Source organism: Scyliorhinus torazame, chromosome 20 (genome assembly GCF_047496885.1).
Source record: "Scyliorhinus torazame isolate Kashiwa2021f chromosome 20, sScyTor2.1, whole genome shotgun sequence".
Taxonomy (NCBI): Eukaryota; Metazoa; Chordata; class Chondrichthyes; order Carcharhiniformes; family Scyliorhinidae; genus Scyliorhinus; species Scyliorhinus torazame.
In genome coordinates this window covers 8,926,094-8,946,157 of record NC_092726.1, presented here as the reverse complement: position 1 = coordinate 8,946,157, position 20,064 = coordinate 8,926,094, and the positions used below count along the sequence as shown (strand labels likewise).

At 52.5% G+C, this 20,064-nt stretch overlaps 1 protein-coding gene across 1 annotated transcript in view; it reads right to left on the bottom strand.

Moving 5' to 3' along the window:
* The window catches only part of LOC140396853 (anthrax toxin receptor 1-like), a 142,347-nt gene that overhangs the window by 14,121 nt on the left and 108,162 nt on the right, over positions 1–20,064 (bottom strand). Inside the window, exons 16-17 of the mRNA XM_072485631.1 lie at positions 19,026–19,193; positions 15,172–15,252 (exon numbers count right to left, since the gene is read on the bottom strand). Coding sequence (XP_072341732.1) covers positions 15,172–15,252; positions 19,026–19,193 — 249 coding nt within the window. The remainder of the gene's footprint in view (positions 1–15,171; positions 15,253–19,025; positions 19,194–20,064) is intronic.

Below are 20,064 nucleotides of genomic sequence, written 5' to 3'. Positions count from 1 at the left end.
TATTGCCGCAGATCACGTTGAAATTCCCCGCACCGGCTGAGGTTGTCCATGAAGGCCCCGCCTTCTCAACCTTGGGCTGCAATTGAACCAATGCCACTTATTTGTCATGTGTGATATTCCAAGCGGAATCTCACGTCTTTGTCCTCTGTCTTCAGGTTGATCCCCTGTCAGGGGTTACTGCTTCAGGCCACTGAGGTGACAGGGGAAACAGTGGCCTGATTCTTGGCTTGCTGGTAAATCCATTCCTGCGTTTTCTTTAGAATAAATGCTAAGCTAACCGAGGCCTCATCAGCCTTTATCACCTTCGAGGCCAGGCTCTGAATCGTTCAATTGTCTTCCTTCACTCATCTCTTTCCCCACCCCCCATCAGCTCCCCACCCCACCTTCACCCTTCCTCCGCACCCCCACTAACCTCCTGACCGCCTTGCCGAGACAATATTACTGTGACAATATCACAGCTGCGATATGAGACAATCGAGTTCCTTGATGGGACTGACCCAGTCTTGGGCCATCCCAACATTTCCCAGAAAATAAAGCTGTTAATCTCCGCCATCTGTTCCGTGGGAGAGCTCTCCCCCCCCCCCCCCCATCCCCCCCCTCCCCCCCCTCCTCCTCTGCTTGACCCAGTATCTCCATTCCGTGTCTGGGTCAAACAAGGATACACACACACAGGTCATGTGCCCGAACGTGTGATGATGGACCAGGTCAATCCTCTCAATCAAGGAAGAACACTTTCGATGTTTAAAGGGGAGGTATTCTGGGAACAGAACGTTGGGAAGAATTAAGAGCTTTTTTTTAAGTTAGTATCCATCAGTCATAACTGTTCACTACACCTCTCAAAGGATAAAACCAGATGTCAACCAGAGAAGTTATGTAACAACACTGTTTAGTTTGGCAAAGTTACAAACTCTCTACCCCCATTCTGTCCAAAATACTGAGCTTCTCCTGCAGAAAAATGTATATACTGCCCATGTGTTTTGCTGACAGCTGCTTCGTATCCCTTTTCTTCAACTCGCTCCTGGTTCCCGTACTTTTCCATATTACTTTCCCCTCTCCTGATTTCCCTCCTCAGGTCCCTGTGGCTGAGCAGGCAGCGGGTGTCGGCATTCTCAAACCGTTTGGCTGCTGATGGAGAAGAAGAGGGCCAGCCCAACAATGGCCAGCTCCCTCCAGTTCTGCTTCAAAGAGTCCTGCTTCAAAGCAGCCGCCGCCCCTCTGTGGTTTTATCATAACTGTCAGAACTGCAAGGGTTAATGAAGTGTCGAAAGTAGCCACCAGAGGGAGCTTATACATTTGCAACGATATAAGGCAGTGATGCTGAGCCTTGTGGGAGAGTGTGTGCAGGAGTTAGCTCGAGAGAGTCAGAAGTACAGATAGTGTAAGTGAGAGCAGATCATACTTTATATCAGTAGTGAGATTAGCTGTAGATGAGTGTAGTTTAAATGTTATTAATCAACTGTGTATTCTTTAGGAGTACGTGTCGAATTCAGGTTAGTAGTGTTAATAAATGTATAGTTTTGTTTAAGCTCAAGCTATTTTGTGGTCTTTGTGAACACTACGCCAACCATCCTGAAATAAGTAACACAAAGAACTCCACACCCTCTTGGTACTTCCAAAGTCGACGCACTAGCTGAGCTCAGCGATGGATGTGTAATAACACACCGCTCCAGGCTGTATGGGGGATGGGAGGGGGTCGTGGTGGTATACCCCTGCTTTTCACCAACGCCACTCAATCCACCACTGATTTGCTGAGGGGAGTCACTTTTCTCATCTCACGTTTCAGCCCAGTCCAGGCTGCCATGCTCTCCAACCACTTGTAGAATGACGGGTTAATAATTATTGTCGTGAGACAGCGATGCCTCCCACGATGTACATCTGCATATGACCGTCTTGTCTCATGTTTTTTTCTCGCAAAAGGGGTTCTGACTCTAAAACTTGGTCAAATCCCGCTTCAACCGAAACAGAAATAACCATGGAGGTCGTTGGCTGTATCTCCCTTGCCTCCATCAAAAGCCACTTACTGACACTGACCAGAATGGCAAACCCCCGAGACGGACATGGGGAGCGAGAGAAACCAAGCAAATTGAAGTCAAATTTAAGCCGTGAGTTTAAATGTTGAAATGGCTTCAGGAATAATGGCGTGGCTGAATTTTTATGGGAGACTAAATTTGCAGCTTCAAGCAGGAACAGGAAAGAGCTGTTGATTCAGCTCCACAAGCCAGTTCCATGCCATTCAATGGGACCCTGGATGATATCCCTCAGTATCACCATCCCAAGGACTTTGTCCCGGTCCATTCTGACCTGAATATATTTAGCAGGGACAAAACTTCACTTCTAATGAAATAATCACCGCAGTAAAATCACAACAAGATGCAAACCCAAAGGATTTCATTTCTGGGTTTGTCATTTGTCAATAATAATAATAATCTTTGTTATTGTCACAATTAGGCTTACATTAACACTGCAATGAAGTTACTGTGAAAAGCCCCTAGTCGCCACATTCCGGCGCCTGTTCGGGTACACAGAGGGAGAATTCAGAATTTCCAATTCACCTAACAGCACGGCTTTCAGGACTTGTGGGGGGAAACCAGAGCGCCCGGAGGAAACTCACGCAGACAGGGGGAGAACGTGCAGACTCCGCACAGACAGTGACCCGAGCCGGGAATCGAACCCGGGTCCCTGGCGCTGTGAAGCAACAGTGCTAACCACTGTGCTACCCTGCCGCCCAAGTTAGTGGCTCTTTAGCTCACACGAAAATTGAATCCCCTTCTGTTTGGTTCTTAGAACAGGAGTTCTCTCCCATGACACCATTTGTCTCCACCTTGACCCTCTCCCCCTTTATCCATCACATCACAATTTCTGCCTCTCCTCAAGACCTGGCAAAGAGTCATGTTGAGTTGGAGACGGTTACTCCATTTCCCCCTCCGCACAGGTTCCGCCAGACCAGCTGAGTCTCTGCAGCTTTTCTTTTTTCGTTTTCATTTCAGTTTCCCTGCCTCTGTTGCTCCAGTGACAGCGTTAATCGGTTCGTTTATTTTAAAATGGTGTCACGCCCCGACTGAAGCAGCAGAGCGAGAAACCCGAGGGCAACTCATGCAGCCTACCTCCCCTCGATCCCACACAAGTGTCCTTTCACGGAGTGAGGGCCCATTGAGGGGGGAAGCGGCGGCTGGCAATCCAGCAAGAAAGATTCCAGGGAAACCCGCCAAAGAGGCCGCTTAAAGGACAGCACACTTTGTCTGACAGTACGTATCCCGAGGTGGCGGGAAGGGGAAAACGCCGGAGACATCGGCGGGTCGGGAAGATCTTGGCCAATGGCGAGCCGCCATTGTGGGGAAGGGGGGGGGGTGCAGATGACCTTTCAACTGTTCTGATCGAAGGTCACAGGCCTGAAATGTTCACTTGCTCTCCGCAGATCCTGCCTGATCTGCTGGGTATTTCCGGCATTGTCTGTTTTTATTTCGCATTTGCAGCGTCTACGCCACCCAGAGCACGTTTCCTTCCGGCCATTGAGCGAGCTGCTGTTGGCTGGAGTTTGCTGTGCGCGAATTGGTTGCTGCGCCTCCCACACACCAGCATCAAACCACTTCACTGACGTCGGGCCATCCTGGGACCATGGGGGGGGGGTGCTCCATGAACGGAAGTCTTTCTTTTCCAGATCTTTCAGGTCAGTGAGAGCAGCGACGCTGAGCTCCTCAAGGGATCCTTCAGCTCCGTCCGAACAGGAGATTAAAGCGCGGTTCCTGCCGTCATTTCCCGCAGCTGCGGCCATAAAACAGTCCAAGGCCACCCAAGGTCCGCTGGCGTTGAATTCGCAAGCCTTGAACGCGTGAGCTAAACTCTGCCGTTCCTTGGAGCGCACTGGGGGAGGTGTGGTGATTTACATCGGCCATTTTCAATGCGCGGAGCAGAGGTGCGGAGCACAAAGGCAAGGGGAATATGGAGTAGCTTTCCAAAACACCGGCTTCGACTGGACTATTGCGTCCAGTGCTGTGGGGACTGTTCCCATTGCTGGTTGGGCCAAGCTTCAGAGTACACACAGGTTTAAGGTGGCTGGCAGAAGGAGAGGTGACATGAGGATAATAGTCCTAATAGCGCTGAGCTTCCAATGGTAGCTCTCACAAAGGCATTGGCTACGCACCCAGCGAGAGAACAAACCGGGCAGGGTTGTGGGGGTGGGGGGTGGGGGGGAACGGTCAGGGGGGGGAAGTGGGAACAGCTTCACTGGTTTTGCAGAGAGATGGGCGGTATGAGCACAGCTTTGAGGATCTGGAATACACTGTCTGGAAGGGTGGGGAAGGCGGGTTCAATCGAGACATTCAAGAGGGAGCAATAGAATCTTAGAATCCCCCCGGTGCAGAAGGAGGCCATTCGGCCCATCGAGTTTGCACCGACCCTCTGAAAGAGCTCCCGACCGCGGCCCCCACCCCCACAACCCAGCCTATCCTTTTGGACACTGTGGGCCAATCGATTGTGGCCAATCCACCTAACCGGCACACCTTAGGACTGTGGGTGGAAACCGGGGCACCCGTTGGAAACCCACGCAGACAAGGGGAGAACGTGCAGACTCCGCACCGACAGTGACCCCAGGCCAGAACTGAGCCCGGGCCCTCAGCGCTGTGAGGCAGCGGCGCTAACCACTGTGCCACCGTGTTGCTGCATTGGATGTTTTCTTTAAATATAAATTGAGAGTACCCAATTCTTTTTTTCCAATCAAGGGGCAATTTGGCGTGGCCAGTCCACCCTCCTTGCACATCGCTGGCTTTTTTCCTTCTGCCCCCGTCATCCCTCGTCACATTTATTAAGCGGTCTCTCAGAATGAATTGTAAACCGTGCATTCCCCTGGATTATGCGAGGTGGGTTGGAGATTAAGGGAGGACATATTGCTTCAATCACAAATCCCGAAGGCAGGGGGGTGGGTGGGCGAGCTGGCGGAATTCCTGACGTTGGAGAAAGTCCAGTCCGTTCTGCGGGGGTCGGTGGATGTGATGTGGAGTTGGTGTGATGTGGAGTTGGTGTGATGGGGAGTTGGTGTGGAATTGGTGTGATGTGGAGTTGGTGTGTGAGCAGGGGGAAACCGCTCATCGATTTCTTCAAGGAGAATTGAACGGTCAGCAAGGGGATGGGGGAGGGGCGGGGGGGGGGGGGGGGGGCGGTGTTAAAATGGGGACGGCGGGACGTGGCGGGGTGATGGTGTCAGGGGGTTGGAGGTTTGTGGTGTTGATGTGTTGCTCTTCTGATATTCTGGACTCTGTGTACATATGATAAATGCCCTTGAATAAAAATATTTCTAAAAATCTGAAAAAGCTGAAGTTTCTGTCAAACTGGGAGGAAGAGGACACAGCCCTTCCACAAAGGGAGTGGGTGCCTTTCGGGATTCCGGTTCTGCAGGTGAGGATTTCCAACAGCACCGAGCTGGGAATCCACACCGGCTAATATCTTCCACATGCACACCATTAAAACCAGGCAGCTCCTGGCTCACTTTTGGCCCCTCAACCCTTTCCTGTCTCTTCATTTTTAATTGGCCACTTCTTCAAAGCACCGCCCGAGGGCATTGTGTCATTAAAATATTCAATTAACAAACAACAGACAATTTTCACAAACCAATGGTGCCTGTTGTGAGTTAATTGACCAATGGTCTGTCAGTGACTTGCTTGCCCCCCCCCCCCTTCTCCCTTCTCCTGCCATTGCCTATTCCGGTCTCTGCATAATCTCTCCTGCCGTCCTCTTTTTGCATCCTTGAGGGAGGGGGGGGGCACAAAATGTGAAGCCAGTCGCAACCGGACTGAGGACAACAGTCGTGCTGAGGTTGTGACAGTGGCTAAGTCATGGCATAAACAAAAGGAGCCCTTTGCCCAAACCGTGGGTGCTGGTGATTAATGCACAGTTGCTGAGAAAACTCTACTGAATTTGATGGTGGACCATCCTCTCCGGTTGGTCAAACCTTCACAGAGTCGAGACAATCCCCGCAACGCTGAAGGAGGCAATTCGGCCCATCGCACCTGCACCGACCCTCCAAAAGAGGACTCGACCTCTCCCCCCACCCTATTCTCCCCGCCCCCCCCCAAGTAAATTTTTTTTTCAAGGGGACTATTATTTCTTCTGCCCATTGCAAAAGAAGCTGCTCTCCCTGTCATGTTCTGTACACTGAATGATGACCGACAGAACATTAAGTTTGAATAATTTGTCGTAGAACAGCTGCGTGATAAGATAAGGAGGATAAATAAAATAATAAAGTAGAAACACTAATTATTGTGGAACTACTGCAAAATACGTCTATCCTCCAACGCGACCTGCTCCCAACTCCCAGACCACAGGGGCCTGTGATGAGTTTACACTGCCACCTAGTGGCCGGAGGTCGTGCGTAGCATTATGTACAAACCTGCCTTCTGCATATCAGCCTCACATATTGGCACCAGATGCCTGTTGCCTCCGGTCAGACTGCTCCAGCTCCTGCTGCAAAGCTGAGGTTTCCTCAGCAGCACCTTGATACCAGTGGCTTTGGATAGACCTTGTCCGTCTGGGGCTCGTGCCGTTGCCATTTGACGGGATCTCTGCGGAGTTTCTCGGGGGATGTAGGTAACGATGGGCTGGATTCCTGCTCTTGCCCGATGTGACGGAACACATTTTGGCTGGATGTGCTGATGCTCACTGGCCAGCTATGTTCTGGTGGTCGGCCAGTGGATAGCTCAGAAACAGTGGCAAAGTCCCATTTCCGGAGTCTGGTGCCGGACGAGACTCGAGCCCCTGCAAGATCCTCCAAATTGGGTGGCGAGGCTGGGGGTCCAACAATAGTGCCTGCCCCTCCAAACTAACTTGCTCAGCATCGAGGAGCTAATCGTTCAAAACCAAGACCTGTCATTCGTATACCCGACGTCAGATTCCCAAACTGGGCTGCCCAGACCTCGGGCATGGTGGGAGACACCCAGGCATCCATAGGTTCATCAGATATAGGAGCAGAATTGGGCCGTTTGGCCCATCAGGTCTGCTCCGCCATTCTATCATGGCCAATCTCATCCTGCCCTTAACTCCACCATTCTGCCCGTTCTCCAGAACCACTCAACCCATGACCAATTAAAAATTTGTCCAACTCCTCCTTAAATTTACTGCTGACTCGCGAGGGTCCATGACATACCGTGGCCGGTGCGGTTGCCCAGTGGTTAGCACAGTTGTGTCACAGCTCCAGGGTCCCAGGTTCGATTCCCCGCTGGGTCGCTCTCTGTGCGGAGTCTGCACGTTCTCCCCGTGTCTGGGTGGGTTTCCTCCGGGTGCTCCGGTTTCCTCCCACAAGTCCCGAAAGACGTTCTTGTGAGGTGAATTGGCCACGTTAAATTTCCCTTGGTGTCCAAAAAAAATTAGGTGGGGTTACTGGATTACGGGGATGGGGTGGAGGTGTGGGCTTGGGTGGGGTGCTCTTTCCAAGGGCCAGTGCAGACTCGATGGGCCGAATGGCCTCCTTCTGCAATAAAAATTCCACGACCTGTGACCGACCGACTTGGTCTAAGCAAGGAGGCAGCGCGGGGAGAAGAGGTCATGGCATCGGCGAGAGCGGACGCACGCACCCTGCCGCCTCGTCAAACGTGATGAACCCCCGACGGCAGCGGCAACCCGGCTCAGAGAGCATCCCACTCTCCATCTCTCCCGAGCACGTCGATGGGCAGAGATTGCGTGATGGTGAAGTACTTGACGGGGTGGGCCCAAATGAAAAGACTTTTGCTGCACACCTGTGGGAGAGAAAAGGCCCTGGCAAGGTCCTCCTCTCCCTGCAGAAGCATTCATCGCTGTCGCTCGCTGCGCGTGGGATCTTGCTGTGCACAAACTGATTTCGTCCACACGATTTAGTGAAATTCCTGACCGGGGGGGGGGGGGGGCGTGGTTTTTTCCCCCCCCCTTGAACGTATCAATTTTCCGTTGGCTTTAATCTTCACCGAATGTGGAATAATGAGGCCCAGCATTATGAAGTAATCAAACTTAAACCTCAATGAAAAGGAGGGGCTTTTTCAAATGGGATGTGTGTTGTGTTCTTCTGACTTGAGCTGTGTTGGAAAAATGTTTTTTTTCACTCTAATGCTCAACATTTGGCGGGCATGACTGTTTTTCTATTGAACTTGGCCTGATGTTGAATAATCCTTATGTCATCGAGAACTGGATTTGCGCTGACATTTAGGAGCCGGCTGCTGCCAAATGAAAAAGCACTCGGTTGGGGATGATGCTGTTTCATTTTTGTCAGACCCGCTCACCGTATTGAGAATGAGGATGTCCGAGTCAACCACCTGACTCGCAAATATGTCGCCCCCGTTCCTCCACCGTGGGTGGGTCTGAGCCCTGGAAACCCTCTCCCCAACAGCACAGTGGGTGGACCGACACACGCAGGGACTGCGGCAGTTAAAGATGTTCAGCTCACCACCACCTTCTCCAGGGGCAATTGGGGATGGGTGACAAATGCTGCCCCAGCCACACCCCACGGATTTTTAAAAAAATTCAGTCCAACGAGGCTTGGAAAGGAGGGCGGTCTTTCATCTGACCAGTTCAGTGGCTTTACTTACCATCTTCACAATGTGTTATTTCAGTTTCACAGCCTCTCGTAGCTCTTGCGAGCGGGGAAAATTGAGTGAGAAGTGATACTGCGGGGGGGGTGGGGTGGGGGGAAGACGCAGGCGCAGCTTTTGCTAAAGCTCAACCTGACTCTTCCAGGGCAGCCGCGGCCAGCCTCCTGTGCGTCCCCACTCAACGTCCGAAACCGCGACCCGTACGAAATCCTGCTCGCTGACCTGCTCCAGCTCCCAGCTCAACAGGGCCTCGATTTTTAAAACTCTCACCCTTCGATTCCGGCTTGGGTCACTGTCTGTGTGGAGTCTGCACGTGTCTGCGTGGGTTTCCTCCGGGTGCTCCGGTTCCCTCCCACAGTCCAAAGATGTGCAGGTTAGGTGGATTGGCCATGGTAAATTGCCCTTAGTCTCCAAAATTGTCCTTAGTGTTGGGTGGGGTTACTGGGTTATGGGGATAGGGTGGAGGTGTTGACCTTGGGTAGGGTGCTCTTTCCAAGAGCCGGTGCAGACTCGATGGGCCGAATGGCCTCCTTCTGCACTGTAAATTCTATGATCTCTTCTTTGCAAATCCCAACCGGGGCCCTGTCTCCCTCCCTGTCTGTGGGATCTGCTCCAGCCCAACAACCCGCTGGGGCAGCAACCCCGCAGACACTCGCTCCGTCACGGACGGCCGCGCCCTCAGCTGACTGGGCCGTAAGCTCTGGAAGTCTACCCCCGCGCCTCCCCACCTCACTCCCCTCGTTTTCTTCCTTCAAGATGCTCCTTAGAACCTGCCTCTTTGACCATGGGTTTGACGTGATATTGCCTTGTCTGGCTTTGAGTCAAATTCTGCTTTGGAATGTTCCTGTGAAGCACCTTTGGTGGGTTTGCATTAAATTTTGCTACATAAATAAAAGCTGTCACGGTTGTGGTATGTCTGGATTGCTCTTTCAATACTCCTTTCGAGTGCTTGGCCAGAGGAGACATCCCACAAAACTATTTCCTGAGACGGGATTTATCCATGGGAGTACAGACTTGACATTCCATCGGGGATATTCCACAGGGCGTGGTTTTTCAAAAATATTTAACGCTCCTTGAGTTCAGGGAGTGAACGGGCGGAAACATCCCCGACCGCACTTCAGGTGAACAGCTTCTAAATGCTTCAGATCGTGTCCAAAATAAAAAATGGGACCAACTCTGAACATCGCCCTGCAGCGCGGAAATGCCAATGAGGCCAAGGCAACAGACACAGCGAAGGTTGAATGCCACATCTGATCACAGACAGAAGTCTTACAACACCAGGTTAAAGTCCAACAGGTTTGTTTCGAATCACTAGCTTTCGGAGCACTGCTCCTTCCTCATTTGATAGCAGCGCTGAAAAGGACCTGGTGAAAATGACCCGAAAATACCACCGGGCAGCGCGGCTTGAAGGCGAGATCAGGGGCGAAATTCACCCCCAACGGCGCAATGTCCGCTGACTGGTGCCAAAAACGGCGCCAATCAGACGGGCATCGCGCCGGCCCAAAGGTGCGGAATGCTCCGCATCTTTGGCGGCCTAGCCCCAACATTGAGGGGCTAGGCCGACGCCGGAGGGATTTCCGCCCCGCCAGCTGGCGGAAATGGCGTTTGTTGCCCCCCCAGCTGGCGCGGAAATGCAGCGCATGCGCGGGAGCGTCAGCAGGCGCCGACAGTTTCCCGCGCATGCGCAGTGGGGAGAGTCTCTTCTGCCTCCGCCATGGTGGAGGCCGTGGCGAGGGCGGAAGGGAAAGAGTGCCCCCACGGCACAGGCCCGCCCACGAATCGGTGGGCCCCGATCGCGGGCCAGGCCACCGTGGGGGCACCCCCCGGGGTCAGATCGCCCCGCGCCCCCCCCCCCAGGACCCCGGAGCCCGCCCACGCCGCCTGGTCCCGCCGGTAAATACCAGGTTTGATTTACGCCGGCGGGACAGGCAATTTCTGGGCGGGACTTCGGCCCATTCGGGCCGGAGAATTGAGCGGGGGGGTCCTGCCAACCGGACCGGCCCGATTCCCGCCCCCGCCCAATCTCCGGAGACTTCGGCGGGGGCGGGGGCGGGATTCACGGCGGCCAACGGCCATTCTCCGACCCGGCGGGGGGTCGGAGAATGACGCCCCAGATTCGCAATTATTGGTCTTGTCCCGATCCCATCTCGTACAACACAAAGCGCTCAGTGCACAGAGCGTCGCTCTGGCAATGGAGTCACAAATGTGCAGGGCAACAGGGCAGAGACCTTTCCTAGAATGAGGTCTTGTGTGTCCTGCGCGCGTTATAATGAAACAAAGGCATCAATCGCTCATAAGGGATTGCACAAAACGTTGCGGGTTCATTTATGAATTCTCGGCACACATGTGGACATGGATAGAAAGTTCAAAAGACATCAGAGCCGTGCGTGTGTGTGCTCCGCTCCAGGCCAAAGTGAAACTGAGGCTGCATCACGTGACCCACCTCCCTGACCGTGACGTCATGTCACTAAGGTCAATTTAGCACGGCCAATCCACCTAACCTGCACGTCTTTGGACTGTGGGAAGAAACCTGAGCACCCGGAGGAAACCCACGCACACACGGGGAGAACGTGCAGACTCCGCACAGACAGTGACCCAGCGGGGAATCGAACCGGGGACCCTGGAGCTGTGAAGTCACAGTGCTAGCCACTTGTGCTGCCCTAAATGTAAACCTTTCTCATCCCTCTCCAATTCATTATTTCTTTCCTTCCTCCCTCCATTGTAGCCTTCGTACACGTGGCCTCGCAAAATAATCCTGCTTTCCAAATAGTTCAGAAACTTTGAATGGTAGTTCGCGCTCCGATGGCCTCAACTCCTCTCAGCAAAAACAATTCAAATTTGATGAATATTCACGCTCTGCTCTGCAGTAAATTCCTTCGCTGCCCGAGTCCCTTGTCGATCATGAGTGAGGCTGCCAAAATCCAGCTCCAGTTAATTTTTGTCAGGAACCTTTCTTCGGCATTATAACAGGGACAGGATTCTACTGCTGTAGCACACTTAAAACAGAAGGAAAACTGCCTCCCTCACAAAATTCCCAAGCGTCAATAAATACTCCCAAGTATTGAATTCGACATTTTTTGTTAACCATTTCCATTCCTGGTGCATAAGCCAGCGATTCCCATACGTGTGTGTATGTGTGTACCTGTTCTTGTTTGGCCTACCCTTGTTGACATTCAGATGCAACACGAAGCCAAAATAGGCCTAACTGAAGCCCCAGAAATTCCTGGATCAAACCATGTTTATAGATCAGTTTGTCATGTTTTGGGACTGTCTGTTTAAGATGTGAGGGTGATCATGTGACTGACTCCGAATACTGAGGGGTGGGGTGGTGGACAAAGAGTCCGAGGGTACTGGGAGTAGGAACAAGGGGCGAAATTTTCCCCCAACGGCGGGATGTCCGCCGACTGGCGCCAATCAGACGGGCATCGCGCCGGCCCAAAGGTGCGGAATGCTCCGCATCTTTGGCGGCCTAGCCCCAACATTGAGGGGCTAGGCCGACGCCGGAGGGATTTCCGCCCCGCCGGCTGGCGGAAATGGCGTTTGTTGCCCCGCCAGCTGGCGCGGAAATGCGGCGCATGCGCGGGAGCGCCAGCGGCCTCTGACAGTTTCCCGGCGCATGCGCGGGAGCGTCAGCGGCCGCTGTCAGTTTCCCGCGCATGCGCAGTGAGGAGAGTCTCTTCCGCCTCCACCATGGTGGAGGCCGTAGCAGAGGCGGAAGGGAAAGAGTGCCCCCACGGCACAGGCCCGCCCGCGGATCGGTGGGCCCCGATCGCGGGCCAGGCCACCGTGGGGGCACCCCCCGGAGTCAGATCGTCCCGTGCCCCCCCCCCCCCCCCCAGGACCCCGGAGCCCGCCCACGCCGCCTGGTCCCGCCGGTAAATACCAGGTTTGATTTACGCCGGCGGGACAGGCAATTTCTGGGCGGGACTTCGGCCCATCCGGGCCGGAGAATCCAGCGGGGGGGTCCCGCCAACCGGCGCGGCCCGATTCCCGCCCCCGCCCAATCTCCGGTACCGGAGACTTCGGCGGGGGCGGAGGCGGGATTCGCGGCGGCCTACGGCCATTCTCCGACCCGGCGGGGGGTCGGAGAATGACGCCCAAGGTGTTCATACATGTGGACATGGTCAAGGGTATCTGTGGTGACTGTGTGTCGACCTGTGGTCTCCAAGTTTCACAAGAAGCTGTTAGGAATGTCAGGCTTTGTAGAAGGTTATACTTTAAACTGTCCATTTAATTACAAGGTAGAATGGAGTTTCGGGTCTGAAGGATAGCTAATTACCATTTCTACCTGGTTGTAGGGATCATGTGATTCCCACTGCCACGGAGATGGGCTTTAAGAGAAGGATTCATGCCAACACATCAGGCGGAATTTAACGGAAATATTTCTAAGTTTATTTGTGGCGGGTTTTGCAGGGAGTTCCCCACCGGCTCTGCTGGCAAGTTCCCCACCGCTATCAAACAACATTTTGGGCGCGACCTGCTGGCTGTTCCCACCGGCGGGATATTCCAGGCTCACGCTGGCGCACGAGTTTTCTGGCGACGAGGGATGCAGTCATCAGGGTCACGGGAACGCCCCAATTCTTTTTTTCAAAACAGGATCTTTGACGTCGACCTGAGGGGGCGGTTTAAGGCCTCACCTGGAAGGTGGCACCTCTGATAGCGTGACCCTCCCTCAACATGGCACTGGAGTGCCCAATTCCTGAGGCAGTTGGCTCGCCCATTTTCATCAGTCACGCCCATCACCCAAGAACGAGATGTGCCATAGAATTATGCCATAGATTATGCCGGTGTGAATTAGCCTGGCGCCTTCACGTAGCTCTTTGCGGATCCTTGTCTGAAACCCGTGGAAACACAAACCTCGGAACGCCTCAGCTGAAATGGGGGGAAAGAGCTTGGAAACTGGATACACCTCATTCAACGCGACTGAAGTTGACCAAAGTCCCAGACTGAAAATGGTCCGCAGGCACCCGGCCTGAAGTTGGACAAATCGCAACCCGCAAACCAAGAGTGTGTGTCTGAGCTTCCTGCTCCCCGTTTGCAATGAAACAATCTGTGAGGCCTCGAGGAAGCTGACAGAGAGCCAAAAATAAAAAAAGAACGAGCACCCCCCCCCCCCCCCCGAACGAAGTGGGTGACGCCTCCTCTGTGAGCATGTGGAAAATATTCGGTTTGGCAGCAAAGCCCCCAGTTCAATCGGGAGCCTCCGTAACCGTTGACTAACTTGGCAATTTCCGCTTTCAGCCCTCCACTGGGTTTGCAAATGTTTTTACTGCTCTCAATCAGAGCAGCGCAAGGCAATCGTTGCTTGTGTTGTGGAGAAGTCCCCTGGGGACGGGTTGCTGCTCCAGATGAAATATCACCAAGGCACAGCTCCCTTCCACCAGCTTTTCAGCCTTATGAAAACCAGCTGTTACACTGACATCACCAGTCAACACTGGAATCACATGGCCACTTGGCTTTGATGTGCTCTGAAAACTTTCACAATTGCCCGCGATTCGCAACATTTCACGGAATGGTTTTTTTCCCCTTTTTGTTTTGTCCCAGGGCTGACGTTGAAAAGGCACAAATGATTATCTTAAGTCATGTGACACTGACCACATTCTCCCACCAGACATAAACAGACGATTGAGGATGAGGCAGAGCTGCTTCTTGGCTCCAAGCTCAGTGATGGAGGCACACCAGAAAGGCTGCTAAACCTCCCTGCGCTGTACAGGAAGCTCCGGCAATTGAAGATGAGTTTCTTCCACATGCCACTGTGAGCAATTGGCGATTGATAGGGGGGGGGGATTCTGATGCCCCTGTACCTCCGCCACTGTACCCTGCCGTCCCAAATTGGGAGCTGAGCTTCAGAGGATGGGGCAAACCCTCGTGACCCTTTTACTTGCGACTGTTGGTCCTGAACCTCGTTTGGAGGCAACATGTCATATCCGGAAAGCTCCCCAGGCCACTCTTAACTACATCTGGCCAGCCGACCGACAGACTATCGTGTTGGCAACACGAGAACATTCAGCCTGGAGCTGATGGGACAATGCTTTCTGTCTTTCTTGCACCGTGTCTGCGTGGGTTTCCTCCGGGCGCTCCGGTTTCCTCCCACAAGCCCCGAAAGACGTGCTAGTTGGGTGAATTGGACATTCTGAATTCTCCCTCTGTGTACCCGAACAGGCGCCGGAATGTGGCGACTAGGGGCTTTTCACAGTAACTTCATTGCAGTGTTAATGTAAGCCTACTTGTGACACTAATTAAAGATTATTATTGGAATTACTTTTGGAAAATTATTCCAATGAATCTTGTTTGCCCAAGAGGAGGGCTTTGAATCAAGCCCGTCGAATGTTACAAGGTGACTCAAGTTGCCTTGCGGAAAGATTACATCATGGACAAGTTGGATGGATCACCCTTGGGAGGTGGTAACTAAAGATGGGCTGGGGAGGGAGGGTCTTGGTGTAGGGGGCATTGAGGGAAGGGGTGTGGGGAGCCAGTGTGCATGAAACAGTTTCGGTGACACCAAGCAGACGGATGGACTCCCAGGAGGGTTCCCGCACCGTCGGAGGACAGAACTCAGTTACACTGAGATAGGAGGAGAGGCCCCGGGGCTACTCTGCAAGTATTGAATATCATACTCTACCTTGTCTCCAGGCTGAGGCCTCATCACGGACACCCGATCGTAACCTTTCCGCAGAAGGACCCATAATGCATCCAACTTGCCCTGAAATGACAAGCACAGTCAATCGTGGCCTTATTCACAGAAACAACACATCCAAATCCCGCATTATTAATTTCCATGTCTATTCTGTTTCCCTCATCCCTTCCTGTTTAGTGAAGCCGCGAGACCTGTAAGCAGTACCTGTTTATTTTAATCAAAATGCCACTGCTCCTCAACTGGGGGTCTCCGACCAACACTCAACTTGTTACCGCTCAAATTAGACCTGCGGCACTCTAATTGAGGGAAAAGAAGAGCGAGGACCGTTCCCGCTAAGTGTTTTGTTTCACACTGCGAAGGACTTTGACATTGGCAGACACCGAGATGTTTTCACTTGTGGCCGACTCCAGAACAGGGGACCACAAGTGTAAGATGGTCACCAAAGGGATCCATTGGGGAAAACAAGAGACACTTCTTTACCCAGAGTGTGGTTAGAATGTGGAACTCACGACCATAGGGAGTGACTGAGGCGAGTTGGAATAGATGCATTTAAAGGGAAGCTGGTTAGACGCAGGATGGTGAATGGAGGGGTGTATTGATGGAGTTGAATGAAGAGAGAGGGAGGGAGAATGGGAGGAGGTTCGCTGGAGCACAGTCAGCAACATGGATCTCCTGGGTCTTCTCACCACGGGTCACATGACTGTACTGGCCCAGCCGTTATTCCCAGTGTGTTCTGAAATCTCCTCCAATCCTGGCTTTTTCCACCCCCCCCCCCCCGATTTTAATTGCTCCATCAATGAACCTGCCTTCAGCTTCCTGAGCCCCCAGCTCTGCAAGTCCCTGCCTCAGCCTTGCTCTCCTCTTTAAAGCTTTAGTCTCTGGCCAAGCCTTCGGTCAGGAGCCTGAAGATCTTCTTCTTGGCCCAGTGTCAAATGGTCCACCTTTTTTTTGCATTCGGCAAAAGCATTGGGACCAATAGTTCTCAGGTACATCCTCCACGGCAATACTTCAACCGATCAGAAATCGTTGCTCCCTATGAAATTTGGTTTTCCTGCATTTGTCCTGGTAAATGCAAGATTGAAAGCTTCAACAGCGTGTCTCCTTTTTGAACAATATTCCTGTTTCATAATCTTCCCTTTGAGACACCTTGGGATGTTTTGCTCCATAAAAGGTGCAAGTTGTTGTGATAATCAAACAGGGTGTTGGAACGGTGGGGGGGGGTTATACATCAGACTGTATACCCGCAAGCAGCCCGGTTTTAGCGAGGTGGATGGTCAAAGCGGCACTAGACTCCTGAATCAACTCACCAAGACATCGCACCTCACCACTTGCACATTCAAGCTGCCTCTGAGATTTTCCCATTGAAACCCAGCCAGTAACCAGGCTGCTGTCCTCAGTGAGAGGAGAGCCGGAGAGGAAACGCACCGCAACCCACTGCAAACCCAAACCAAAAACTCACGGCGTCACAACCCTGACTCGTGTGCGGGCCCGGCAACAAAGATGTCTTTCAGCAATGACTAAGATGCTCTTCCTTCACCCCCGAGCTCAGGAGGTTCTCACTCCATTGCTCACTGTTCATGTGTGTATATGTGCTTCTGCGATTTTAGTTTAGACGGGCAGCATGGTCGGTACAGGCTTGGAGGGCCGAAGGGCCAGTTCCTGTGCTTTACTTTTCTTTGCTCTTTGTGTGTATGTGTGAGTCTGTGTGCGTATATGTGTGTGTATGTATGTTTCTGTGTGTGCGTATATGTGTATGTATGTTTCTGTGTGTGCGTATATGTGTGTGTATGTTTCTGTGTGTGTGTGTTTGTCAGTGTGCGTGTGCTTGTGTACATGGGGTTGTGTATGTTACCCAGGCATGGCCAGGACTCCCTGCTGAGATTCACATCTGTGAGTTGCCAGAACCCATTGTCACCTGTGGAATCGCTAAAAGAGGGTGGAAATCTGAAGGCTGTCCAGCTGAATCCTCAACCGAGTGGAGCATTACTGACCAAGTATCATTCACAAAATGGTCCACTGGTGCAAGACGGTCCTTGTTGAAGGGTAACACTTTGTTTTTCCTCCCCGACCCAGCCTGTGCCTGCCACCCAGGGTCATTTGGCAGATGCTAGTCAGGAGTCTCGGGACTTTGCCTGTGATTTTCCAAGGCCACCTCCAGCCGGGGCTCTGCCAGAGTCAAACCTGGAACTCTGCCTTCTTGAGCAATTCAAACATTTCGGGCCAAGATGATGCTGCCTCAGGGGTCAAACCTCAGGAGCAGCAGTACTTTGTGCCTTTTGCAAAGACCACAGCCGAAGACACTCGCACCGTTTCCAAGCCAGGATTGTTGGGTAATCACGGGAGACAAACAGATTTGTTTTTAATGCATTATCTTGACATTTCAGATTGCAAATCTCAGTAATTAATCTCCAGTACTTGTTGCAGAGATGGTAGGTGCTGTAATCAAAACCATGCTGCACACGTTTCCTGTTTTCCACCCCCTACACACACACACACGAAATGTAGTTATCTCAATTTCTGCTGGGGTTTGTGAGGCAGGAAGCAAAGCCTTGTTTTTTTCCCCCGACCCAACCTGAGGAATAGAACCCTTGCTCTTCGGACTGCCGTTAACCTGACCGTCCTTGGGTCGCGAGGGACATTGTTCCAGGTCAGCCGCTTCAGGACACCAAGTTCCACTGGGATCGTGAGACAGGCCGACGAGCTCTCGGAATATACAGTGGCAGCTTTCTGTTCGCACGTCCGGGGCAATCCGAATGTGCCTCCCTCTCCCCTCCCAATGAGTCAAATAGGTTGCTCGGGACGACGACATCCAGCAGCCCTTGGAACATGTGGCACCGTGTTGCTCGTGTCCCTGCCGGTAAGCTGAATAGTTGACCAGCTCAAGCCCTTCGCATCCTGGATTCGGGTGGAATTAGTTTGGACGAGTAGGTGCGTCAACCCTTCATTCATTATTTGAGCATCAGAACCCAACAATCCTGCGCGAAGCATTGGGTGTACAGCAGAGAGGTCATTTAATGTTCCTTGCCAGCTCCCTTCCACCTTTTTGCATCTCACCCTTTCAACCCAGCCCTTTATTCTTTCCTCCCTCGTGTTTATCCAGCTCAGTCGCTGCCTGTGATGGTGAGGACCACTTTCTCAACACTCGCTGGGCAAAGATGTGCGGGGCTAATGGGTGACGATTTGTGGCTCCTCGCTTTGATCTCCCACACAAGGGGAACAAGTGGCACTGACCTTTTCTGAATGTAACCTGCGCTCTGCACTTCACTGAGCAAGTAAACAATCATTGTCATTGTCTGTCCTCTAACGAGAAAGGCAAGTTATCCAATCCCTTCAAAGCATTCCTGTGATTAGTGAACATTATTTATTCAGCAGATGTCAATGAAACAGAAAAGGGAAGGAAATCTATTCCCGTCCGTTTAAGAATTTGCTTTCTCAACGCAACCCATAGCAGACACACACACACACCAACACACACACTAACACACACTTACACAGACAAGCACACTACCACAATGACACACACACTCAGACACAGATTTTTTGAACCGACTTTCACCTTCGAACCTCATGCTGCCTCCAATAACTGGCCCCCTAGTTAACAAATTAAATTGTCTATTCAATGCCCGGACGTGTGGTCTATACTGACAGAGAGGGTCTGTGTCCACCACCTCCCCTGCTACAGCACTGCCTCCAGTACAAGCAGTCAGAGACTCCATTAGCATTTGCGGAAATTGGGTTACGAGATTCGACCACCGCCCCGAAGCCCCCGCAATTTATTTGCTCTCCCTCCCAGCTGGTATGGGGGAATGCAATCCTCCTCTGCAAGGGGAGGCGGTTACCTTGATTGGCGAATACCATTTTCTGGGGGAGTTCAGCCTGCGACCTCCATTGTTGTGCATTCCGCACTCTGCGAAGTCATACTCTTGCTCCGGCATGATCACCCTCGCGTTCTTGGTTTTTTCCAGTTTGGCACCCTCTTCTGTTGATCCCTTCTCTCCCCAACGAACCTGGAAAGTTAGAAATCTGCGGTGAGAATAAATCCCTGGGTTCTTTTGTTCCTGGATGCCGAGAAGCTGGAAGGAAGGAAGCGGGCGAGGGTCTTTGTTATGACAGCTGGGTGAGGTGAAGCTGAGATCAGCAGCCTCCCCCGCGTGACGAATGGCGCACGATCGGGGGACATCCACCAATTGATTAAAGGCAGCCGAACAATGGATGAAGTGACCTTTTTGCAGCTCTGCCTGGTCTGCGCGAGCTTGGACATTTCTGCGTCCTCTCCCAATGGCACTTCACCAAAAGACAACCAATCTCTTGGTCAGAAACCGGAGCAGCAGGTGGACATCGGGGCCCGCCCAGCTGCCCCACCCATGGTAGGAAAATGACCCTGAAGTGTTCCACCAGGTTGAGCCTGATCAGGAATACAGGAGTCATCCCGGAAGAGTTTAGTTGAAGGTGAAGTGAGGAGACAAGAGGCAAAGGGAGAGGGACGAAGAAGGACATTTCAGGACGTGTGAGGAACTGGGGTGGGGACTGGAGGGCAAGGTGATGATGTAATTCTCCCCCAGTTGGGGCAGGTAGTCAGGCAGGAGTGGGGGGGGGGGGGGGTTGGGGGTGGAACAAGCCTGTTGAAGAATTTACAGGCGCAGCCACGTGGAAACGGGACATCTCTGTGGGGACTGCCGTTGTGGCGCCAGCATCGAATTAACGCTTCTGGAAGACATCCTGCAGCAAGCAGCCAACGTTTCCAGGAAAGAACTGGAGCCAGGTTCAGAAAAATGTCACAAAGGGGCAAACAGGAACTAATGGCGGCCGGCACTTGAGTGAACGGCTCCAACTCTGAGGAAGTGGAATGGTCTTCGGCTAGTTTCCCGGGAAAAAAAC